This window comes from Loxodonta africana, chromosome 14 (genome assembly GCF_030014295.1).
Source record: "Loxodonta africana isolate mLoxAfr1 chromosome 14, mLoxAfr1.hap2, whole genome shotgun sequence".
Classification (NCBI taxonomy): Eukaryota; Metazoa; Chordata; class Mammalia; order Proboscidea; family Elephantidae; genus Loxodonta; species Loxodonta africana.
In genome coordinates, this window is record NC_087355.1 from 73,492,749 (window position 1) to 73,518,511 (window position 25,763).

The 25,763-nt window shown below is 41.3% G+C and overlaps 1 protein-coding gene across 2 annotated transcripts in view; it reads left to right on the forward strand.

Moving 5' to 3' along the window:
* Nucleotides 1-2,051: 2,051 nt before the first annotated feature.
* Nucleotides 2,052-25,763, forward strand: part of FAM91A1 (family with sequence similarity 91 member A1) — a 41,582-nt gene continuing 17,870 nt past the window's right edge. For both annotated transcript variants that reach the window (XM_064268053.1, XM_023545974.2), the window contains exons 1-12: nucleotides 2,052-2,190; nucleotides 14,287-14,371; nucleotides 15,696-15,847; nucleotides 17,511-17,568; nucleotides 18,265-18,332; nucleotides 18,879-18,992; nucleotides 20,416-20,506; nucleotides 21,080-21,142; nucleotides 21,938-22,044; nucleotides 22,924-22,962; nucleotides 23,938-24,050; nucleotides 25,114-25,229. In XM_064268053.1, the coding sequence (XP_064124123.1) occupies nucleotides 2,119-2,190; nucleotides 14,287-14,371; nucleotides 15,696-15,847; nucleotides 17,511-17,568; nucleotides 18,265-18,332; nucleotides 18,879-18,992; nucleotides 20,416-20,506; nucleotides 21,080-21,142; nucleotides 21,938-22,044; nucleotides 22,924-22,962; nucleotides 23,938-24,050; nucleotides 25,114-25,229 (1,078 nt within the window). In that variant the 5' untranslated portion in view covers nucleotides 2,052-2,118. The remainder of the gene's footprint in view (nucleotides 2,191-14,286; nucleotides 14,372-15,695; nucleotides 15,848-17,510; nucleotides 17,569-18,264; nucleotides 18,333-18,878; nucleotides 18,993-20,415; nucleotides 20,507-21,079; nucleotides 21,143-21,937; nucleotides 22,045-22,923; nucleotides 22,963-23,937; nucleotides 24,051-25,113; nucleotides 25,230-25,763) is intronic.

Below are 25,763 nucleotides of genomic sequence, written 5' to 3' on the forward strand. Positions count from 1 at the left end.
CAAAAAGGTCCTTTGCAGCAGATTTGCCCAATGCAATGCGTCTTTTGATTTCTTGACTGCTGCTTCCAAGGCTGTTGGTTGTGGATCCAAGTAAAATGAAAACCTTGACAACTTCAATCTTTTCTCCATTTATTATGATGTTGCTCATTGGTCCAGTTGTGAGGATTTTTGTTTTATGTTGACGTGTAATCCATCCACACTGAAGGGTGTGATCTTTGATATTCATCAGTAAGTGCTTCAAGTCCTCTTCACCTTCAGCAAGCAAGGTTGTATCATCCGCATAACACAGGTTGTTAATAAGCCTTCCTCCAATCCTGATGCCCCATTTTTCTTCATAGAGTCCAGTTTCTTGGATTATTTGCTCAGTATACAGATTGAATAGGTATGGTGAAAGGATACAACCCTGACGCACACCTTTCCTGACTTAAAACCATGCAATATCTGCTTGTTCTGTTTGAATGACTGCCTCTTAATTCATGTACAGGTTCCTCATGAGCACAATTAAGTGTTCTGGAATTCCCATTTTCCACAATGTTATCCATAATTTGTTTATGATCCACACAGTCAAACGCCTTAGCATAGTCAATAAAACACAGGTAAATATCTTTCTGGTATTCTCTGCTTTCCTCCAGGATCCATCTGACATCAGCAATGGTATCCCTGGTTCCACGTCCTCTTCTGAATCTGGCTTGAATTTCTGGCAGTTCACTGTCAATATACTGCTGCAGCTGTTTTTGAATGATCTTCACCAAAATTTTGCTGGCATATGATATCAATGATATTGTTCTATAATTTCTGTATTCCGTTGGATCACCTTTCTTGGGGAATAGGCATAATTTTCCAAGAAATTTGGAAGACAGCTACCTGGCCAGTCTGTTGCCAAATTTCTTGGCATAGATGAGTGAGCACTTCCAGCACTGCATCCTTTTTGCCATGGGCTAGGAGTCTTATAAAAAGTTTTGAGTATACATCGGTCATCTTATAAAAAAACGTTATTTAAAACCATTGTATGAGACTTAAAAATTGGTACAAAAATACTAATGTTATCCCTGGTAGCTGCCAGTAACAAGGGTCAGGGGTTTGCTAAGACAGTGTAACAAAGTCTGGAAGACATTGTTTCTAAAGAAATTGTTCTCACTGGGGCTGAAATTAGATAGGCTGGATTTACTCCTTCAAAAAGGCACTCTGCAGACATTTGTGTGGAGCCGAAGAAAGCATAACCCGAGAGGCTCCGTGTCAAAGGTCGGCAAAGGTCTTTTTCTCTTCGATACCCTTTGGGCTGCCCTCTTGTCAGCTCCCTGAATCCCTACATTGTTCAGAATTTGGACTTCAGAAGTAGAGCCCAAAATTCCCCTCGTACAAGATGCAGCAACTCTTCAGGGCTCGCGCCACCACTCCCCACGACTTCTTGCTGGATTGGGAGAAAGCACCGACTTAAAAATTCTTTGCTCGCGGGCCTGGACAGCCCATCCACCTGGCCCCAGGTCGGGGTTGATTTGCGGAGAACCCTTAGTGGGCTCATTGTTCTTCCACTGAAAACAGTTATGGAAACAGCACTCTTCCCAAATTTCTCCTTCTCAGATAACCAACTGCACTGCCTATAACTGCCTGCCCTCGGGCCTGGTACGCGTTTATGGGAAACGAGGTCATCCAACAATGGCTACACAGACCCAAGCGACTATTTTATTTCATCCAGATACTGGATGAGTGAGACGAAGCAGGTACAGAGGTCTGTACCCGGGTGCCTCCAGGTACCTCCAGGTGCCACCTGGTTGGCGGCTCTCCAAAATGTAGGGGGCGGGGCAGGAGCCCAGCCGGTGCCCCGCCCCCGGCCCCGCAGCCGTGGGCGGAAGTGACGCAAGCCCACAGCCATTTCCGGCGGGCCGAAACTAGGAAGAAACTTGGAGCTGCCAAGGCGCCCGTGCCGCCGATCGCTGCTTCTTGGTGCCCCGTGGCCGGGGCCGCGCCGAGCTGTCGGGAGCCCTGGCCATGGGGCAGCCCGAGGCTTCCGCTGTGTGAGGCGCGGGGCCTCCCGCGGGCTCCCCCGACAGGCCGAGGGCGGGCGGGCGGGAGGCTTCGCCTCAGCCGCGGCCGCCGCCGGCCCCGACTCCCGGCGTCATGAACATAGACGTGGAGTTCCACATCCGGCACAACTACCCCTGGAGCAAGTTGCCGGCCAACGTGAGGCAGGTACGGCCGGCACCGGGGATGGGGCCCGGGCCAGCTTGGCGCCGCCCCGCCGGCACCTGCTTGCATCGCGCGCGGGCCCCGGCTGGCTCCTTGCAGCCGACTCCCAGCCTCCCGCCGCCACGGTCTCGGGAAAGCCGACCTACAGCCAGGGGTGGGGTGGGGAGGGGAGGGGAGGGTCCCGGGGCCGCGGGGGCAGGATGGGCCCGGTGCTGCGTGAGACGGAGTGGTGTCAACGCGACTCACCTGGCGCCTTTGCCTGCAGCCTCCGTTCAGCCAGGCAGTGGCTAGGTGCCTGCGATACAGAGATTGAAAACACAGCCCATCGTTGATCTCCTGAACTTCAGGACGGTGGGAAAGAGACGGGAAGCAAAGGAATGCGATACAGGGTGATAGCAGCGCATACTCCGTTATGTTATGTATGGCGGGCATAGGGGAGGGGTAAGAAGTTGTCCAGGAAAAATCGGGAGGATGTGTAGAGGACGCATTGAAATCGGGCTTTGAAGAATGAGCTAGGTCGGTAAGAGGGAAAAAAGGTTTTCTAGGGAGAGGGGAAGTCATTTTAAAAAGCTTGGAAGAGTGAAAGCATGTCTCAAGAGTAGCGAGCGGTTTTAATATCGCAGGAGTTTGGAGGTGTATGTATGTATTGGTGTGTTTGGGGGTGGAGTGTTGTGGGTGTGTGCAGGGTGGTAGCGGAAGAGGCTGGAAAAACAGCCAGGGCCAGATTTTGATGGGGGCTTGCATGCTTTGTTTTGTTGGACTTTATCCTCTAGAAAAGATGGGTTTTTTTCAAAATGTTTTAATGCAAGTGACATGAAGTTTGCTTGAGAGTTATTCTCAAGTGTTTGAGTGTCACTTTTACTCAATTAACAGGTAGTTATTGGGCAGCCACTACATGGTATGCCTTGTTCTGTTGTTGTTAGTTGCCATCAAGTTGGCTCATCTCATAGCTTATGTATAACAGAACAAATTGTTGCCTGGTCCTCTGCCATCTTCATGATCATTGGTATGTTTGAGTCCATTGTGATGGAGTGCCTTCCAACGTAAGGGGGTCATTTTTCAACAGTATATCAGGTATCATTCTGTTGCGAGCCATAAGGTTTTCATCGGTGATTTTCGGAAGTAGATTGCCAAGCCTTTCTTCCTAGTCTGTCTTACTCTGGAAGTTCCATTGAAACCACAGGTGACCCTAGGTGCGGGTATTACAGCAGTCAACAAAACAAAGATGCTGCCTTCATGGTGCTTACATTTTAGCACGGATATATAGACGATAAACAAATAAATGAATACATAACATGACAAACCAAAAAGCCAAACCTGTTGCCGTCGAGTTGATTCCAAATCATAGTGACCCTTAGACGACAGAGTATAACTGCCACTTAGGGTTTCCAAAGCTGTAATCATTATGGAAGCAGACTGCCACATCTTTCCCCTGTGGAGCAGCTGGTGGGTTCGAACCATGGGCCTTTCGGTTAGCAGTTGAGTGCTTAACCACTGTGCCATCAGGGCTCCTTTGTACACGGCAAGTGGTGTTAAATCTTACAAAGGCAGTAATAATTGCTACATATGAGATCATAGATAGGCCTTCAAGTTCCTCCCATTCTGTCTGGTTAAGAGTGAGATTGTGTTGTCCGTTGGTGTTGAGTCCGTTGGTATTTTTGGAGAATTTGACATGGCGGTGGTGATGGTATAAAGATTATTGTAGTTTACTTTGCCTCCCCCCAGTGTGGGGGCTTAGTTCAAGGAAATGGATAATTTAAGGTTGAAGGAGCTCACTATGTGACAAAGAAAACGCTTTCACTTTAAGATACCAACAACAACAACAGAAAAGATGGGAAAGATAAATGTAAGGAGCTTAGAGTTCTTGGGTGTGCCCATGTGGCATTTGTCTTTAACCAGAAGAACAAAGCTTTAAATCTGAAGGAATAAGTTTCTCCTTTTAAGCTTGAATAAGGGCTTTGGTGGACACTTAGGGTTTTATGGCCTATCCAAGTAGACAGCTGCAAGAACCAGCAATTCTTTCTTTTCTTTGTGTTTCCATTCTTTATCTACTCTCCTTTTCACCAGAATAAATGTAACATAATGAAAGAAAGATGAATGATTTGTCTAGGTCCAACATGAATAACCCAAATCCAAGTCCACTGCCATTGACTCATGGCTACCCTGTAGGACAGAGTAGAAATGCCCCATAGGGTTTCCAAGGAGCGGCTGGTAGACTCCAACTGCCAGCTTTTTGGTTAGCAGCTGAACGCTTAACCACTGCGCTGTCAGGGCTCCCCAGTGCGGAGAGTTGACCTTAATTAATTAGTACTGGCAGTCGGGTTTCTAAAACTTAGTTGTGATCTTTAATTACAGGACAGTATTAAAATTAGGTTTAAACGTGAAACTAAATTTTTTAAAAAATTGTAAGATTGTCTAAAACAATGACTGTTTTAGCTTAGGATCAGCTTGATCACTTGTAGGAGGTATTGTAAAACCTGCCCGAGTTTACCCTCCTGGACTTTGTCTAGCTTTGCGACTGTTTGCCTAGGTCAGACCTTTACTTTAGATTACTGTCAGCTTTCTACCTGGTCCTGGGCCCTTACACCAGAACTCTCCAATGCATTCTTCACACTGCACTGTGGTGAGTTTTTTTAAAATTACTTGTAGCTTCTTTTTGACTCTCATTCAGATGTTAACTTCCAGAGGAAGGTTTCCTGACCTAAACCTGGAGCCCCTGACCCTCTGTTGCACTGTTTCTCACTCAGGGCACTTACCTGTCTGGCATTTTCTGTTTCTGTTACTTGTTTTGCCTTTGTATCCCAGACATCTGTCACATAGTTGGCTTTTAGTAAATATTTTTTGGGTGAATGAATGATGGCATCAGTCAGATTTTTCTCGGGGAGCTATAAAACAAATCAAACCCATTGCCATCGAGTCAGTTCTGACTCAGAGTGACCCTATAGCTAAAAAAAAAAAAAAACGTTTTAAAAGTGGGGAATAGTCCTTGTATGGAAGAATTTGTCTTTTGATATTGTAGATACTAAGTACTTTGATGTAGTTTCCTGTATGTTTTCATAGGTTTAATTTTGAAAGCTGGGGGGAGGTGATTCAGATTTAAAAAATACATATATAGAAAGAACACCAACATTTTTTTTTAATATGAATGAGATGAAATATTTTTATGTGATATGGGCCATGTTAGACTTAAAAAAAAATCTTAAAGTTGTGGATAGGGCTATTACTTCAGGATTTTTACTATAGTTCACCATTAGCATCTATTCATTGTCCAAAGCAATTCATAATTGTTTTATTTTAAGGGAAATTTTATGGTAAAGTGCTGTGTAATCCAAAATATGTCATTTTATTAAAAAAATTTTTTTTAAGTACATATTGGGGCTGGGGTTTGTAGGAGTGAAGACTTTAGAAATTCTTTGTGCCTTTATCATAATCTGATGCACTCTGGATGTCTTATAACCAGTACCTTATTCCTGTATCACCCTTTTATCTGTTTTAGTTCCTTTTATAGGCAGCCCAACCTCATTCGTCAGACTCAGTCAGTATTTCTGCAAGGGCAGCATTGTCTCAGAGTAAAATGACCTTTCTTCAGCCACGTCCCATAGTAGCAACAGTGTTTTACAGTGTGGATGGTGGGAGACTGGTGTGGGAGTGGGAGGGTGGCCAAAGAATCTCTGTGAACAAAGCAGTTAGATTTTACAGACTTGGCTAGTGAAGGACAAAATCAGCTTTAAACGTAGCTTTTAGATATTCGTGTGCACACGTGTATTGATTCATCAGGAGCAGCCATTGCTTAATGCCTGACACAAAGGCATTTAATAGGTATTAAGTGATCCGATGATGCTTGTAAGTAATGGAGGCTTATATTTTGTATTAGGGACATGATTTGTACTTTTTATTCCTGAGTTACCAGGAATGGAATTTGAAAGGCAGACAGTGGTTGTAAAATGGGGTAAATTAAGGGATTTATTTTGAAACCAAGCCAAGCCAAACCCAGTGCCATCAAGTTGGTTCTGACTCCTAGCGACCTGATAGAGTAGAACTATCCCATATCATCTCCAGGGCTGTAAATCTTTACAGAAGCAGACTGCCACTTCTTTCTCCTGTGGAGTGGCTGATGGGTTTGAATTGCTGACCTTTTGGTTAGCAGTCAAGTGCTTTAACCACTGCGCTACCAGGGCTCCCTTATCTTGGAACAGAAGAGCAGAAACTCAATTTTGGTAGGTGCTAAGATTTTAGCAGAGTCGTGTGCTTATGTGATTGCGCATGTATGTGTGCTTTATATTCCCTAAGACAGACTTTAATTTGGCAGTAGATCTAGAAGACACCCTTTAAAGCTTTACAAGAAGCCTAATATCCCCTAAATATATTTAATACTGACCCTGGTTTTGTTGCTACATAGAGGATGGTAGAATGCATATCTTTACAGTGAACTGCTGCTAATTACTTGTAATGTTAAAACAGATAAAAATAGTATCAGTGTGCCTTCTGGCAGTCACGTAAGTACTGGTTTAACCTGTGGTTTAAAACAAAAACCTGTTGCCTTCAAGTCAGTTCTGACTCATGGTGACCCCACGTGTGTCAGAGTAGAACTGTGCTCCGCAGGATTTTCAGTGGCTGATTTTTCAGAAGTAGATCACCGGGCCTTTCTTCCAGGTGCCTCTGGGTGGACTCAAACCTCCACCGTTTTGGTTAGCAGCCAAGCACATTGACCATTTGTATCACGCAGGGACTCCTTAACCTGTGATAAACTATTAACCTGGATGCAGGAAGAAAAATACCTACTTTTCTCACATGAAGTCCCCTTTTCCCAAATGCTACCCGTCTGGATCCTGTTATGTAGCAGTTATTAAGATGTGTGTTTTATCTGTCCTGTTTTGTGAAGGTATGTGTTTAGGCATTTGCCTTGGTTTTCCAAAGCTTTTGAGTAAGAAATACAGTGAACTGATCCTCTGATCTTTCAGTCATTACTCTCCTGTCTAATTTCATTTTATAGTGCATTGGAAAGACTATATACCTAGTAATTAGAAGGTGGATGGCAGTCATATTTTATTAAATTAAGTTTATGATCACGTATTGAATATACTGTTGACTATAATTAAGCAGTCTTACTGATTCTTTGATTTCCTGAGAACTTTGCACTTAAACCACTAAATACAAAGCTAGAAAGTTTTTACTTCTTAAAAAATACATCAGAAATCTAAAATTGTCTACATATTTTCTAATGGTGTTTGAGGCCATAAAGAGATATTACTTTGAAGAAGTGATCTTATGATTTAGAGGTACATTTAAAATGTACATTCTTCAGAAATTTTAATCTTCAATAATCATAGCTCTCAGCTAGGCATGATTATTAGAAACAGCCACCTGCTTCTAGTTGCCTTTCTTAAATAAATGGAGCGGCAAGAAGCCATCTATCCATCCATTTATTCAACACACACGAATTGGGGGTAGTCAGAAAAGAAATCTTTGTAAGTAAGACTTAAAGTTTTTTGTTAACTTAAGTGAAGCTGTCTCTCAGTTGCTCTTTTATTTGATATTAAATATTTTAGATAATTTTAGTAAATCTTTTAAAAAGGCATACTGAAAATGAACACACTCGTCTGTCAGTTTGTCATATTGTGGTGGTGGCTTGTGTGTTGCTGTAATATTGGAAGCTGTGCCACCAGTTTGCAAATGCCAACAGTATCACTCATGGTGGACAAGTTTCAGCAGAGCTTTCAGACTAAGACTAGAAGGACCTGGTGATCAACTTCTGAGAAAATTGGCAGGTGAAACCTTATGAATAGCAGAGGAACAGTGTCTGATATAGTGCCACAAGATGAGCCCCTCAGGTTAGAAGGCACTCAAAATACAACTGGAGAAGAGCTGGCTTGTCAAAGTAGAGCCGACCTTAATGATGTGAGTGGAGTCAGGTTTTCGGGACCTTCATTTGCTGATATGACATGACTCAAAATGAGAAGAAACAGCTCCAAACATCCATTCCTAATTGAAATGTGGAATGTACGAAGTATGAATCTAGGAAAATTTGGAAGCCATCAAAAATGAAATGAAACACTTGATGATCGATATCCTAGGCATTAGTGAGATGAAATGGACTGGTATTGGCCATTTTCAGTCAGACAATCCTATGGTCTACTGTGCTGGGAATAACAAATTGAAGAGGAATGGCATTGCGTTCATTGTCAAAAAGAACATTTCAAGATGTATCCTGAAGTACAATGCTGTCAGTGATAGGATAATATCCATGCACCTACAAGGAAGACCGATAAATACAACTTATTATTCAAATTTACACACCAACCACTAATGCCAAAGATGAGGAAATTGAAGATTTTTACCATGTTCTGCAGTCTGAAATTGATCAAACTGGCAACCAAGATACATTGATAATTACTGGTGTTTGGAATGTGAAAGTTGGAAAAAAAGAAGGATTGGTAGTTGGAAAATACAGCCTGGTGATAGCTGCAGATTGCATGATAGAATTTTGCAAGACCAATGACCTATTCATTGGAAATACCTTTTTTCAACAACATAAACTGTGACTATACATATGGACCTTGCTGTATGAAATACACAGGAATCAAATTGACTACATATGTGGAAAGAGATGATGGAGAAGCTCAACATCAGCAGTCAGAACAAGGCCAGGGGCCGACTGTGGAACAGACCATCAATTGCTCATATGCAAGTTCAAGTTTAATCTGAAGAAAACGAAAGCAAGCTCACAAGAGCCAAAGTACAACCATGAGTACATCCCACATGAATTTAGAGACCATCTCAAGAATAGATTTGACCCACTGAGCACTAATGACCAAAGACCGGACGAGTTGTGGGATGACATCAATGACATCATACGTGAAGAAAGCGAAAAGTCATTAAAAAGGCAAGGAAGAAGAAGAAGACCAAAATGGTTGTCACAAGAGACTCTGAAACTTGCTCTTGAACATAGAGTAGTTAAAGCAAATGGAAGAAATGATGAAGTCAGAACTGAATAGAAGATTTCAAAGGGCAGCTTGAGAAGACAGAGTAAAGTATTATAATGAAATATGCAAAGACCTGGAGTTAGAAAACCAAAAGGGAAGAATATGCTCAGCATTTCTCAAGCTGAAAGAACCGAAGAAAAATTCAAGCCTTGAGTTGCTATTTTGAAGGATTCTATGGGCAAAATATTGAAAGACTCAGGAAGCACCAAAAGAAGAGGAAAGGAATACACAGAGAATTGGTCAGTGTTCAACCATTTCAGGAGGTTGCATATGATCAAGAAGATCAAGCCGCACTTGAAGGAAGAAGTCCAAACCACACTGAAGGCTTTGGTGAAAAACAAGGCTCCAGGAATTGGTGGAATACCAATTGAGATGTTTCAAGAAATGGATGCCATGTTGGGAGCACTTACTCATCTATGCCAAGAAATTTGGAAGACAGCTTACTGGAAGAGATCCATATTTATGCCTATTCCAAAGAAAGATGACCCAACAGAATGTGAAAATTATTGAACAATATCACTAAAATCAGACACATGTAAAATTTTGCTGAAGATAATTCAAAAAATGGATGCAGTAGTAAATTGACAGGGAACTGCCAGATTCAGGCTGATTCAGAAGAGGACATGGAATGAAGGATATCATTGCTGATGTCAGATGGATCTTGGCTGAAAGCAGAAAATACCAGATAGATGTTCACCTGTGTTTTATTGACTATGCAAAGATATTCTGCTGGGTGGGTGATAACAAATTATGGATAATATGAAGAATGGGAAATCCAGAACACTTAGTTGTGCTCATGCAGAACCTGTACATAGACCAAGAGGCAGTCATTCAAACATAACAAGGGAATACTGCATGGTTTAAAATCCAGAAAGGTGTATATCAGGATTGTATCCTTTCAGCATGCATATTAATCTGTATGTTGTTGTTGTTAGGTGCCGTCGAGTCGATTCCGACTCATAGCGACGCCATGCGCAACAGAATGAAACGCTGCCCGGTCCTGAGCCATCCTTAAAATCGTTACGCTTGAGTTCATCATTGCAGCCACTCTGTCAATCCACCTCATTGAGGGTCTTCCTCTTTTCTGCTGACCCTGTACTCTGCCAAGCATGATGTCTTTCTCCAGGGACTGATCCCTCCTGACAACATGTCCAAAGTATATAAGATGCAGTCTTGCCATTCTTGCCTCTAAGGAGCATCCTGGCTGTACCTCTTCTAAGACAGACTTGTTCGTTCTTTTGGGAGCCCATGGTATATTCGATATTCTTCGCCAGTATCACAATTCAAAGGTGTCAGTTCTTCAGGCTTCCTTATTCATTGCTGAACTTTCACATGCATATGATGCGATTGAAAATACCGTGGCTTGGGTCAGGCGCACCTTAGTCTTCAAGGTGACACCTTTGCTTTTCAACACTTTGAAGAGGTCCTTTGCAGCAGATTTACACAATGCAGTGCGTCTTTTGATTTCTTGACTGCTGCTTCCATGGCTGTTGATTGTGGATCCAAGTAAAATGAAATCCTTGACAACTTCAGTCTTTTCTCCGTTTATCATGATGTTGCTCATTGGTGCAGTTGTGAGGATTTTTGTTTTCTTTATGTTGAGGTGTAATCCATACTGAAGGCTGTGATCTTTGATCTTCCTTAGTAAGTGCTTCAAGTCTTCTTCACCTTCAGCAAGCAAGGTTGTGTCATCTGCATAATGTAGGTTGTTAATGAATCTTTCTCCAATCCTGATGCCCTGTTCTTCCTCATACAGTCCTGCTTCTCGGATTATTTGCTGAGCATACAGATTGAATAGGTAATGGTGAAAGAATACAACCCTGACGCACACCTTTCATGGCTTAAACCAATTGGTATTTCCTTGTTCTGTCCGAGCAACTGCCTCTTGATCTATGTAAAGGTTTCTCATGAGCACAATTAAGTGTTCTGGAATTCCCATTCTTCGCAATGTTATCCATAATTTATTATGATCCACACAGTCGAATGCCTTTGCATAGTCAATAAAACACAGGTAAACATCCTTCTGGTATTCTCTGCTTTCAGCCAGCATCCATCTGACATCAGCGATGATATCCCTGGTTCCACGTCCTCTTCTGAAACCTGCCTGAATTTCTGGCAGTTCCCTGTCGATATACTGCTGCAGCCGTTTTTGAATGATCTTCAGCAAAATTTTGCTTGCATGTGATATTAATGATATTGTTCTATAATTTCCACATTCAGTTGGATCACCTTTCTTGGGAATAGGCATAAATATGGATCTCTTCCAGTCAGTTGGCCAGGAAGCTGTCTTCCATATTTCTTGGCATAGACGAGTGAGCACCTCCAGCGCTGCATCTGTTTGTTGAAACATCTCAATTGATATTGCATCAATTCCTGGAGCCTTGTTTTTGCCAGTGCCTTCAGAGCAGCTTGGACTTCTTCCTTCAGTACCATCGGTTCCTGATCATATGCCACCTCTTGAAATGGTTGAACATTGACTAATTCTTTTTGGTATAATGACTCTTTGTATTCCTTCCATCTTCTTTTGATGGTTTCCTGTGTCATTTAATATTTTCCCCATAAAATCCTTCACTATTGCAACTCGAGGCTTTAATTTTTTCTTCAGTTCTTTCAGCTCAAGGAACGCCGAGCGTGTTCTTCCCTTTTGGTTTTCCATCTCCAGCTCTTTGCACATGTCATTATAATGCTTTGTCTTCTCAAGATGCCCTTTGAAATCTTCAGTTCTTTTACTTCATCAATTCTTCCTTTTTCTTTAGCTGCACAACGTTTGAGGGCAAGTTTCAGAGTCTCCTCTGACATCCATCTTGGTCTTCTTTCTTTCATGTCTTTTCAATGACCTCTTGCTTTCTTCATGTGTGATGTCCTTGATATCATGCCACAACTCCTCTGGTCTTCGGTCACTGGTGTTCAGTGCATCAAATCTGTTCTTCAGATGGTCTCTAAATTCAGGTGGGATATACTCAAGGTCATATTTTGGCTTTCTTGGACTTGCTCTGATTTTCTTCAGTTTCAACTTGAACTTGCATATGAGCAATTGATGGCCTGTTCCACAGTCAGCCCCTGGACTTGTTCTGACTAATGATGTTGAGCTTTTCCATTGTCTCTTTCCACAGATGTAGTCAGTTTGATTTCTCTGTGTTCTGCCTGGCCAGGTCCATGTGTATAAAAAAAAAAAAAAAAATGTGTATAGTCGCCGTTTATGTTGGTGAAAGAAGGTATTTGCAATGAAGACGTCGTTGGTCTTGAAAAATTCTATCATTTGACCTCCGGCGTTGTTGCTGTCACCAAGGTCGTATTTTCCAACTACTGATCCTTCTTCTTTGTTTCCAACTTTTGCATTCCAATCGCCAGTAATTGTCAATGCATCTTGATTGCATCTTTGATCAATTTCAGACTGCAGCAGCTGATAAAAATCTTCTATTTCTTCATCTTTGGCCCTAGTGGTTGGTGCGTAAATTTGAATAATAGTCTTATTAACTGGTCTTCCTTGTAGGCGTATGGATATTATCCTATCACTGACAGCATTGTACTTCAGGATAGATCTTGAAATACTCTTTTTGACGATGAATGCGACACCATTCCTCTTCAAGTTGTCATTCCCAGCATAGTAGACTATATGATTGTCTGACTCAAAATGGCCAATACCAGTCCATTTCAGCTCACTAATGCCTAGGATATCGATGTTTATGCATTCCGTTTCATTTTTGACAATTTCCAATTTTCCTAGATTCATACTTTGTACATTCCAGGTTCCGACTATTAATGGATGTTTGCAGCTGTTTTTTCTCATTTTGAGTCGTGCCACATCAGCAAATGAAGGCCCCGAAAGCTTTACTCCATCCACGTCATTAAGGTGAACTCTACTTTGAGGAGGCAGCTCTTCCCCAGTCATGTTTTGAGTGTCTTCCAACCTGGGGGGCTCATCTTCCAGCACTATATCAGACAGTGTTCCTCTGCTATTCATAAGGTTTTCACTGGCTAATGCTTTTCAGAAGTAGAATGCCGGATCCTTCTTCCTAGTCTGTCTTAGTCTGGAAGCTCAGTTGAAACCTGGCCTCCATGGGTGACCCTGGTGGTATCTGAATACCCGTGGCATAGCTTCCAGCATCACAGCAACACACAAGCCCCCACAGTACAACAAACTGACAGGCACGTATACTGAGCAAATAATCCAAGAAGCTGGACTACATGAAGAATAATGCAGCATCAGGATTGGAGGAGACTCATTAACAACTTGCGATACGCCAACGACAGAACCTTGCTTGCTGAAAGTGAAGAGGAAAGACTACAGCCTTCAGTGTGGATTACACCTCAACATAAAGACAATAAAAATTCTCACAACTGCACTGCTAAGCAACAGCATGATAAACAGAGAAAAGATTGAAGTGGTCAGTGATTTCCTTTTACCTGAACCACAGTTAATGCCCCTGGAAGCAGCAATCAAGAAGTCAGATTACTTGTTATGTTGTGCAAATCTGCTACAATAGACCTCTTTGAAGTGTTAAAGCAGAGGTGTTAGTCTGAGGACTTAGGTGCATCTGAATGAAGCCTTGGTACTTTCATTTGCCTCATAGGCATGTGAGAACTGGACAACGAATAAGGGATACTGAAGAAGAATTGGTGCCTATGGTATTGACGAAGAATATTGAATATTCCATGAACTGCCAGAAGAATGAACAAATCTGTCTTGGAAGAAGTACAGCCTGAATGCTCCTTGGAAGGGAGGATGGTGAGACTTCGCTTTATGTACTTTAGTCATGTTATTAGGAGGGACCGGTCCCTGGAGAAGGACGTCATGCTTGGTAAAGTAGAGGGTCTACGTAAAAGAGGAAGACCCTCAACGAGATGGATCGACACAGTGGCTGCAACAGTGGACTCGAACATAGCAACGATTGTGAGGATAGCACAGGACTAGTCAGTATCTTGTTCTATTGCGCATAAGGTCACTCTGAGTTGGAACCGACTTGATGACAGCTAACAACATCAATTTATTTCTGGAAATTAGAGATGTCAGGCTAAAGTTGGGGTCATGGTTTTGAAATTTTATGGGAAAAAAAGGGAATATCGTTTAGTTTAGAAACTATTTAAAGCCTATTTGAATTTTTTTTTTTTTTAGAGTCTTGGAAATTCTCAGAGAGAATATGAAAAGCAAGTTGTCCTGTACAGTATCCGCAATCAGTTACGATACAGAAATAACCTAGGTAAGTAAAGACATTTTTTTTTTCCATTGAGATGGAAATGACTTGCTGGTTTATCATTTTCATAAATCTGTCTTGTTTTTTCAATTTATATTTTGTAGTACTGAAACCCTGGTGGCGTAGTGGTTAAGAGTTCAGCTGGTAATCAAAAGGTCGGAAGTTCAAATCCACCAGGTGCTCCTTGGAAACTCTATGGAGCAGTTCTTCTCTGTTCTGTAGGGTTGCTATGAGTCGGAATTGACTCGACAGCAACAGGTTTAGTACTGAAATTATTCCATCTAGAGCCTTTGGAAAGACTACATACTCCTTTTTAAAAAATGTTTGCTTTATATTTCTGTCTGATTCCTCTGATTAGCCTATTGGCCTGCTAGCCTTTCCCCTCCATGTATCACTCTAACTTTAAGCCTAATGTATCAGAGTTACTTTGTCTGTTTAAATGTGTTCCATGGAAGTCCGAAGGCTTTTCACATTTAAAAAACATAAGAAAAAAACACAGAATGTTTCTAAAAAGTGGACTTGACTCCATTGAGAACACATTCGGTTTGGCTGCCTTGGAAAGTAGTGCGGTGTAGGGAGGGGCCTGGGGCGCCGCAGCCTCTGCCTTGGAAAGTAGTGCGGTGTAGGGAGGGGCCTGGGGCGCCGCAGCCTCTGCCCTGGCCCTTTTTCGGGGTGAGGGGCCTGGGGCGCCGCAGCCTCTGCCCTGGCCCTTTTTCGGGGTGAGGGGCCTGGGGCGTCGCAGCCTCTGCCCTGGCCCTTTTTCGGGGTGAGGGGCCTGGGGCGCCGCAGCCTCTGCCCTGGCCCTTTTTCGGGGTGAGGGGCCTGGGGCGTCGCAGCCTCTGCCCTGGCCCTTTTTCGGGGTGAGGGGCCTGGGGCGTCGCAGCCTCTGCCCTGGCCCTTTTTCGGGGTGAGGGGCCTGGGGCGTCGCAGCCTCTGCCCTGGCCCTTTTTCGGGGTGAGGGGCCTGGGGCGTCGCAGCCTCTGCCTTGGCCCTTTTTCGGGGTGAGGGGCCTGGGGCGTCGCAGCCTCTGCCTTGGCCCTTTTTCGGGGGCATGCTCCTGGTTCCACGCTTCCTTTCCGATTTGGTAAGAATTGTTTCTCCACTTACCTTTCCTTTATGCATTCTACTTACTTACTCTGAAGTCTGTTTCTTGCAGTATAATTGTTTTTTTGTTCCAACTTCTAATATTTTATTTGTTCTTTTCCAACTTACACACTTTTCTTTTTAGTTAATGTTGGTCTGTAATATATGTCCTTTTACATTTATAGCTGAAATGTAACTGTAAGAAATCTGGAAGAAAACAAACTAGACAATTTCTTATTTTCCCTAGTTAAGCATGTCAAGAAAGATGAACGCAAATACTATGAAGAACTGCTGAAGTACAGCCGAGATCATCTCATGCTATACCCTTACCATTTATCAGATATAATGGTAAAGGGCCTGAGGATAACACCATTTTCATATTATGCTGGGATTATGGAGGTGAGTGTGCAGTAGAACTGAACCATTAGGAAGGGGCTGGGGCTGCGTGTCAGGGGCACTTTGCAGACGATGACCAGCTCTGTAGTGCTGAAACACAGCAGACGTGGCTTCTGCGCTCATAGTGTAAAAGGGACTGTTGGTTAGAGTTAACCCTGTTAGCCACACCTGAACAAAGTAGTTGTCATTATCAGTGTTTTCACATTGGAAAGGTACCTGTTTATTTTCTGTGTTCTTGACCCTGTTTTTGCTTTTTGTGCTATTGTATTTTTTTAGCATTAATCAGTCATTTATGTTAGCAGAGGTTATATGAAATTTACTACTTTTAATACATGATTAAAGATAGAAATGTGAGCGAATTGAACATTCAACTCAGAGAAACTTAATGTATTTAAGTATTTACTAACTGTAGAAAGAACAAACGATGATGTAGACCAGACAGAAAAAGAGAAATGTGTTAGTTGTCCTGCCTGCTCATCTCTTTCTGCAGTTATTAACTTCAGATGTTACCTTTTTCCAAAAGCAATTTTTAGGCCTCTGTTAATAACCATGAATATCAGTTATATATATTATTTTTAAATGAGCTTTATGTGAAGATTGACAGTATTTATCTAGTATTCATGTACTACTTAATTATGTTTAAGCACTACTGCTTTGGTTCACTAGTCACATTAAGGGCAGAGAGAAGGCTAGAACTAAAAGAAGGTGGGAACCTGCAGTAACAGTGAGGGTAACTAGGTGGGCTGCCTTTATGGTCTGGCTCCCTTTGCTTCGAGTTCCCTTTTCCTATTTCCTTAAACCCCTTCCTCACAGGTACATCTACAGCCCCATGTTTCATGTTTTCCTATTTTTGAGAAAATCCCAGAGTAAAGTCTGAGGCCTGACAGCCCAGGTTTCTGTCGGTCTCTTTTCCCTAGAACTGGGCAGCATATTGTAGGTGACAGCTAATTGGTAAATAGAATAGTTGTTGCTATCTTATAATTTTTCAGATGTTGTCCACAGGCTTGGGGGGAGATAGGAAAATTTTGCCCTGTTTACCACCTTTCAATTAAATCCATGTGCTTGTTGCTCTCTGGTTTCCATTCTCATACCCTTTTGTAGAGCTCCTAGGCTGAAAATGGGTCTCATCCCCACAGTAAGCAGTTAGTTGGTTTATTATTGGAGAAACAGATTGGAGTTGAAAGAAACTGTACCCTGAATTTAACTCTTGCTGATTGGTACCTGTAGGAGCAAAGAGCAATAAGTAGTTAAGATCTTTGCTAGTAGCACGTGGGTGGAGCTGTGGACACGTTGTTTGGCCTTCTGTCGGGGTAGGAGTCTAGGATCAGGTGTGAAGTGTGGAGATGCTGGAACCTGAGGTCTAATAGAGGTATTCCTTGCATAGGCCCCGCAGGGCAGAGGTTACAGGGCAACTGTCTGGGGCATCCACAGTGCTTTGAGAAACCCAGACCTGAAAGTCTGACCTTTAATTACTAGGTTGGGACCATGTGGTAAATGCCACACTGTGGCATGTGTGCTTCAGGTTGACAAACCGTGATCTTAGTGCTTCATGTAGTAATTGTTGTTTTTCTGTTTGGCTGTAGCAATATATGCTTATACTATGTGTGCTTTTATCAAAGGAGATTTTACGTTTCCAAATTTTTAACTTGTTTTTTTCTTTTTAAAGGACATTATGAATAGTGAGAAAAGTTACGATTCATTGCCCAATTTTACTGCTGCTGATTGTAAGTATTTGTGATGAAGGAGGTCGTGTTTGGTGTGTCTTTGTGCACTTGTCTGTCAGTGTCTTAATGTGTTCTTAACCTGCAACACTTTGGGAAGGTGAGAACAGCAAGTGAGATTATCGGTGGGAGTTTTATCATGTGGTACAAGCCAAGTGTAGGTTTAATTTAAACGTCTAAGAGAGGAATATTGTGGAGTAGTATAATCAGAAAAATGGAACTCATATATGTATTTCTAGAGAATGATGTTTTTTCCGATGCTTGGCTGTGCCGGATAGCAGATGAGGGAAGAAAACCTGCGCGCAGTATGTTTGCAGCGTGACACACAGCTGAGTTTTTACTAACAGAATCTGCTGGTGTGTTACGTTTGTTCTAATGAAGCACATATTTGAGATGTGGCGTAGTTCTGTTGTATAAGAGGAAACTTGCTGAGAATACACTCTGACTTCTTGAAACCGGAAGGACTTCTGCTTTTGAAACTTTTTCTTACTAAGCATTGTCAAAAATGTCAGAGTTTGCATTCGTCTCTCCCAAAAGTTTAGCTTTCTTTTGTACTTTATTTGAAGAATTCCTTTAATATGATACTGATTGACCGGGAAAAGATAAATAAAAACTGAAAGTTTTTCCTGAAAGGTTTGCGAGTGTATTGACATTTCAAGACATGTTAAGTGTTCTTTAAGAAAAGGCTCTTTCTTTCAGGCCTGAGGCTTCTTGGCATAGGAAGAAACCAGTACATCGATCTCATGAATCAGTGTAGATCGTCAAAAGTAAGTCCATAGTTTCCCCCTTTCCCCGCTTCTTTTAATAGGAGACGTAATGAGTTCTTTCTTTGATAAGATATGCTTAATACAGAAACATAAATACAAAAATAACTGCTCAGTATTCTCTAGGTTATAGCTTAAGTGATTATTGAATTAAACAATATTTAAGGCATATATGTTGAGTTTATATTTAAAAATTAGTTTTACTCTGCTGGTCTTTATTCTTTTACTTGCTCGTTTGACTCCTGGGTTTCACTTAATTGATAAAATAAGTACAGAAAGTATACATGTTCCAAATGCATTTTTTACCTCCCAGTTTCATTTGATTTTCTGGATTTAGGGTCGATTAATGTTTTGAAATAATTTAAGAATTAATGACTTTCTCCATTCAATGTATCTAGAATATTTAAGATTGTAAAACATGAGAGTTTAAAAAAGGTATTTAGCCTGTTAGAAACGTTCTCATTATGTAATGGATAAAAGAAGAAAGTGGTAATTTTAGGTTGACTGCAGATTAAAAGGTTTTATCTCACATGGTTTGTACCGTTGCAGAAATTTTTCAGAAGGAAAACAGCTCGTGATCTTCTACCGGTAAAGCCAGTGGAGATTACCATAGAGGCGTGGTGGGTGGTACAGGCTGGTTATATCACAGAAGATGACATAAAGGTATATATTTTTTAAAGTTCATCTTTTTGTTTTTAAATTTATTTTATAATTTTTAATTATAATTCTATAACTTAAAAAAAAAACAACCACCACTATTTGGTTTTCCTGAAGAAAAATTAAACTTAAATCCACAATTTAAAATGATCTTATTAGGCTAGAATATTGATGGGTTTCCAAGATTAGCTTTAACAGTGAGGGGGACTTGGCCTGGGTTCACGTGACAGTGATTTAGGGTTGTTTATTAGATGGAAGCTGATGCCGCAGCCACTAACAACAGCAGTAATATTGGCTAACGGTTTTTGAGCACTTGCTGTGGGCCAGAAGTGCCAGGCATTATTCCAAGTGCTTTTATATTGTTTCATTTAATTCTCAGAACCACCTCAGAGGTACGTGATATTCGCTATTTGTACCTCCATTTCACATGTGAGGAAAGTAAGCATGGAGGGGTTAAGTTACTGTTGAAATAATAGTAAAGACCCAGGCTTTGAACCCAGGTAGTTTGCCTTGCTGGGTTAAACTGCTATATTGAAGTAGCAGGTGCTTTGATAGGATGATAGGGTCAAGATCAAGGGAAATGGTATTCCTGATGGTCAGGTGACATTAGATATAAGCTTCATACGTTTAGAAGGGATGATGATTTAGAGGGGAGGGTAGAGTGGTGAGGGGTCTAGGGACCATGTCATATCTGTGTGAAGCTGAAGGAACGTATGTGAGCATGTGGGCTTTTTTTAGTCTGCATTTTGTTCTCCAGAGGACAAATTAAATCCAGCTGGTGGAGTGCTTGGAAAACAGATTTTGCTTCAGCATAAGTACTTCCTAACAGCTGTCAAATGGTGTCATAAGATACTGAACTTCCTGTTACTGAAAGTAATAATGTGGAGTTTGAATAAAGTGCTGATTTGAGAGACTCAGAATCAGCAGATGAGCCTGATTGCACTTTGAGAAAAGGGTAACTGTCGGGATTTATCAGTAAACACTTATTACTTACGAGTAAACCTTGGTACTTAAGCTCCTTGGGTCTCTACATTCTGTCGTTAACTTACTTGGGCACCTTAATTGATGGTAATATGCATTTTTGGGGGGGGGTGTTGTTTGAATTCTAGAGTGATAAATGAAAGTCACATGTAGTCAGGTGCCTGGGTAGTTGGCGCTCCCTAACTGCTGATCTCAGGGTGGTGGCTGGAGCCCTCCCATAGACGATCTGCCTCCGTAAAGACCGCAGCCCAAAAAACCCTGTGGAGCAGTTCTACTCTGCAGCATGAGGAGTCGCCGCGAGTTGGAATCGACAGCAACTTCTTTTTTAATGTGTAGTTCATTTGAGTAATTACGTATAATCATTGGTTTAAACGTGAATAGGTTTCAGGAGACTTACGAATAAATTAATTTGGACAGACCATAACTGAAAGTTTTTTGCTTTTCTTAGATATGCACTTTGCCTGAGAAATGCGCTGTTGATAAGATCATCGATTCAGGCCCTCAGCTCTCTGGATCACTAGATTACAATGTAGTACATAGTAAGTGGTTAGTAGAAATGATCTTTTGTCACCATAAAAACTTGCTTTTAACCACCAGTAATTAATAGCAATTATGTATCAATTAATCAATTAGGTATGGATAATACTGTTTCCTAAGACATGTTCGGAAACCCTGGTGGCGTAGTGGTTAAGTGCTTCGGCTGCTAGCCAAAAGGTTGGCAGTTTGAATCCACCAGGTGCTCCTTGGAAACCTTATGGGGCAGTTCTACTCTCTACTATAGGGTCACTATGAGTTGGAATCGACTCGACGGCACTGGGTTTGGTTTGGTTTTAAGGCATGTTATTATTTGAAATGTGACCTCAGTTCATTGTTTCCTGTATGACTCAGTCCCATACGCTAGAAATTTATGCAAATGAATGGTAAGAAAGATTTTATGTAGGAAACTGAAACTTGAAAGCCTTAGTGTAATTCTTTTCCTCTTCTATTTTACTTTTTTTTTCTTCACATGGCATTCAGTTGTAAGAGTTTTTACAGAAAGCCAGAAATCAGAATTTTTTTTTAAATAGTATTTTAAGTATTACATCTAACACAAGATACTTTTGCTTCTCTAGGTTTGTATAACAAAGGATTCATTTATCTGGATGTACCAATATCAGATGACAGTTGTATAGCAGGTACATACATGTTAACATTTTTCAGCATTTTTAAAATGTCTCCAAACTTTTTGTAGGATGTGTGTTCTGCTATCAGTGCCCTCTTGTGTAGGTATGGTGTATATGGTCTTAACTTTGGGGGTTTTAGGAACATCACCATAATTCATTAGATACAAATCATTCTAGAGATTTAGATATTAGCGTATTTCAAAGAAAAACATTTCTTCATTATATTTTAATACCACTGAGATGGTTTTATTTGAATTCCTTCTTTTCATCTTTGTGTTATTTTGGTGTACACACTCTTTTATAAATAATAGAAATCCAAGATAAATCAGACAGCCAGTGCTTTCTGTCTCCCAGGCTTTTGTATAGCATACAGCTCTTTCTTATAGGCCTTTTGCTTTTTTGTTTTTGCTCCTTTACCCCTCCTGCCTGTGAGGCATCAGAAGCACATTTTTTGCAGGCTTTCCCATTCCGAAGCAGCCCCAGTTCCCTTACCTTTCTACCAGGTCCACGTTCTCCAGCATTTCCTCTGCCTCAGTGAACTCTTACAGAGTTCCATGGTGAACTCCATAGCTCTTTGTAGGATGTGTGCTCTGCTCTCGGTGCCCTCTCTGTGCCGGCATGGTGTTTATGGTCTTCACGTTGGCAGTTTTAGAAAATTTGCTGTGAAGTGGATAAAATAAACCCAAAGTAGAGGTTTTTCATAATTCAGTTCGTAAGCTAGAGGTTTCTCTTTTTGAATAGGTATTTGGATTATGCGTTCTCATTTTATAAAATTGCATCACTGAGAAAAGTCTTTATTTATTTTAGTTCCTCCTCTTGAAGGTTTCGTGATGAACCGAGTGCAGGGTGATTATTTTGAAACTCTACTCTATAAAATATTTGTTTCAATTGATGAACATACTAATGTTGCAGAGGTAAGTGTGATGACATCTTATGGAAGAATTTAATCTCAAAATTGTAAACTCTGTTTATATAACATAGGTAAGTGGCTAGCCCTGGTGGTGTAAATGGTTAAGCGCTCAGCCGTTAGCGGAAAGATTGATGGTTTGAACCCACAGGAGAAAGACCTGGTGATCTGCTCCCATAAAGGTTACAGCCAGGAAAGCCCTGTGGGCAGGTCCTACTCTGCCGTATGGGCCGCTGTAAGCCAGAGTAGACTCTGTGGCTCTGAACAACAACAAAGTAGGTGAAATTATTTAATGACACAGTGAAATTGTTCTCAGACTCTGTACATGAGCAGATGGTAGACCATTAGTATACTCCAATGTCACCATTCTTCAGTTAACTTCTGCATAGGTGTGTGAAAGTTTTTTAAAGTTAATTGCTTATGATATGGTTAAGTAACTTTTCATATGACTCTTTATGGAGCCCTTGTGGTGCAGTGGTTAAGAGCTATGGCTGCTAACCAGAATGTTGGCAGTTCAGATCTACCAGCTGCTCCTTGGAAATGCTGTGGGCAGTTCTGCTCTGTCCTATAGTCGCTATTAGTCGGAATTGACTTAACAGCAACGGGTTTTTTTTGATCTTATGATAAAAGGATTATAGACTACATTGATCTATCTAGGAATTTTCTTATTTTAAATGAGTCAGAATTGAAGAGTAAGGAATGTTATGGTCATTACCAGAATTAGCACTATTGAGATATAGAAAGAAAAAATTTCTGAATTCAAAATGTACTTAATCTTTCAATTATTTAAAACTATGTTAATTGGTATTAAATTTATATCTGTTACAGCTGTGTAATATGCTGATAATTCTAAGAACCTAAAAGTAGTTTTAATTTTATTTTCCAGCTTTCAAATGTCCTTGAGATAGACTTATCCCTGGTGAAGGTATGTTATTTTTATAGTCTTCACCTTGTAGTCTGAATACTGAATGGATTTTACTAATGTATTTTTATCTTAATAAGCTACTGAGAAACTGAGGCATTGAGATGCTTATTAGCTCTCCGACACTACTGGAGACCATATTCGTAGAGCCCTGAAGTCCCGTAGAATGCTCTGGACTTAGGGAACGGGTTGACCATGCTCTCTTGAACTTTCTGAGACATTCTTCCTGTGATTCTCCTGGCCCCCTTAGCTTTTAGATTGCTGTTGTTGTTAGGCATATTGGTGGACTTTTGATGGTATTTGGCAAGGGGACCTAGGACTTTTTGACTCTTGTATTTCCAGTTATCTCGTCTCCTTTAAGTTCCTGGTGAAAGAACTGACACGTAGGAATGATAGCAAACATGAAACAGACTCACTACCTGGACCCATGCTCAGTGATTGTTAATGTTGAATTCTGATAAAGTTGGATTGGAGACTTAGCAATTATGAATGAGCACTAAATAGTGCCTCCTATCCATCCTTAACCCTGAATTCATGTCTTGGGGTCCTATTGGCTATATACTACAGGAATCCATGGCATCGATTGCCATAGTAGGGGTGCTTGCAGAGATGGAAAAGAGTAAGATAAGGGTCCCTGAATTAGTATCCCAACACATGGAGTGAAAGAACACGCACACTTCCGTGTGTACCAGGAAGCACCCTGGTCAGGATCTTGTAATGAGGTCAGTTGGACAGTCAGTTTCTGCTTTGTCGGGGGCAGACCAGGGAGGGCAAAGCCAGAGAGTTGGAAGCAGTCTCCCCCGTACATATTCAGCGACCTTCGGGGAAGAACAGGTCTACGGAAAGTGGGTTTTTCTAGTTATGGGATGGAAACGTATGAGAATCACTACAAGCATAGCCTATGACAGCACTTTTTCACCACACATACTCCGATGTCTCTTTTTCTTTCAACGTTAATTTCCGTCATATTCCTTTCAGAACGCTGTTTCAATGTATTGCCGACTGGGCTTCGCCCACAAGAAGGGACAAGTAATAAACCTGGATCAGCTTCACTCATCGTGGCGGAATGTTCCATCTGTGAACAGATTAAAGTAACTCATTTATTCAGTATGAGATACTAGAGTGTCCTGTTGAAAAAAATATAAGAAAATTTATTTACCCGACCTGTCAGTTGACTCTTCTTTGTGTGATGGATCTTTCTAAAAGCTGATGAAAGTTAAGAACCCTCTTCCCAGAAAAAGGCACATAGAATATTTTACATATAATTTTGATGGGTTCTTAAATTCCCTGAAGCCTATCCATGTGCGTGGGCTGAGGGTCTTTGGGCCTATCTCAAGTTTAGGCTTGAATGTAAGACTAGCTTTATATGATTGCCCGTAATTTAAGTACAGATAGTCCCTGGGTTAATGTACAACCCGTAGTTTCAAAACAACCTACATAAAGCCTATTGTATTAAAAATTTGAGGTACATACAGTGGTTTGTAATAACAAATGGGTGTTACTTTGAGACATGCATCAAAACATTATTATTGTTGTTGTTAGGTGCCATCCAGTTGGTTCCGACTCATAGTGACCCTGTGTACAACAGAACAAAACACCGCCCGGTCCTGGGCCATCCTCATAATTGTTGTTATGCCTGAGCTCATTGTTGCAGTCACTGTGTCAGTCCATCTTGTCGAGGGCCTTCCTCTTTTTCACTGGCCCTCTACTTTACTGAGCATGATGTCCTTCTCCAGGCGCTGGTCCCTCCTTGATAACATGTCCAAAGTATGTGAGACATAGTCTTGCCATCCTTGCTTCTAAGGAGCATTCTGGCTGTACTTCTAAGTCAGATTAATTTGTTACATTATTCGATATTATTATTATTACTGTATTATTATGCTAAAGATGTTTTAGTGTATTTAGAAGTATTTAATGTGTTTTATGCATAGGAAGGTACACTGTGTACTCTACACTAAGACAAACATTTGACTAACTGACTTTAGATACGAATCATACCTAACTGTTCCGACCTTACTTACAGATTCGACTTAAAGACAGACTTAGGAACAGAGCTTATTCATAGTTCAGGGACTGCCTATACTGATTTCAGTAACTATTTTTATAAGATCATTTATATAAGTTTTAAAAAGTGAATTTATTCTTCACTGATAGGAGTACGTTAGATCCACAAAAGATGCTTCTGTCATGGGATGGCGGGGAAAGTCGAAGTCCTGTACAAGAAGCTTCGTCGGCTACGGATACGGATACAAACAGCCAAGAAGATGCAGGTTAGCGGTAGCTCATTTCCACTTAGAGTCTGCCTCTGGGTGCTGCGTATGTCTTCATAAAGAGCTTGCTCTCCAGGCTTAAAGTTACTTTATAGGCTTGTTCTGGATTTCATTTATTCCGTGTGCAGTCATTGAATACTTCACCATACTTTGGACACCACTAAGTCTTAGGGTATAAAATTGACAAGAATATGGTACCTTCTTTCTAAGAATTAGTGGTGTAGGGAGAGAAGGCAGTGCAACGAAAAAAACTACAATGATGGAAGAAGTGTTGTGGTGCTTGTGGGGAGCAAAGAGGAACAGGCGAGACCTTTTACTGCCTAGGAAGTTAAAGGAGCTATCATGGAGAAGAAATATTTCGGGAGGCTCAAAGGGAGACAGAGCATGGTGGGCTAAGGAGTTGACGTGGTTTAATGTGGGGGGAGAGGAGGAGAACAGCATGGACTTTCTCTCATTCTACCCAGATTTGCTCAGTTACCTGAAGTCATTAGGGTAGGTAGTCTCGTTCATCTGAGTTATCAAGTCTTATTTACA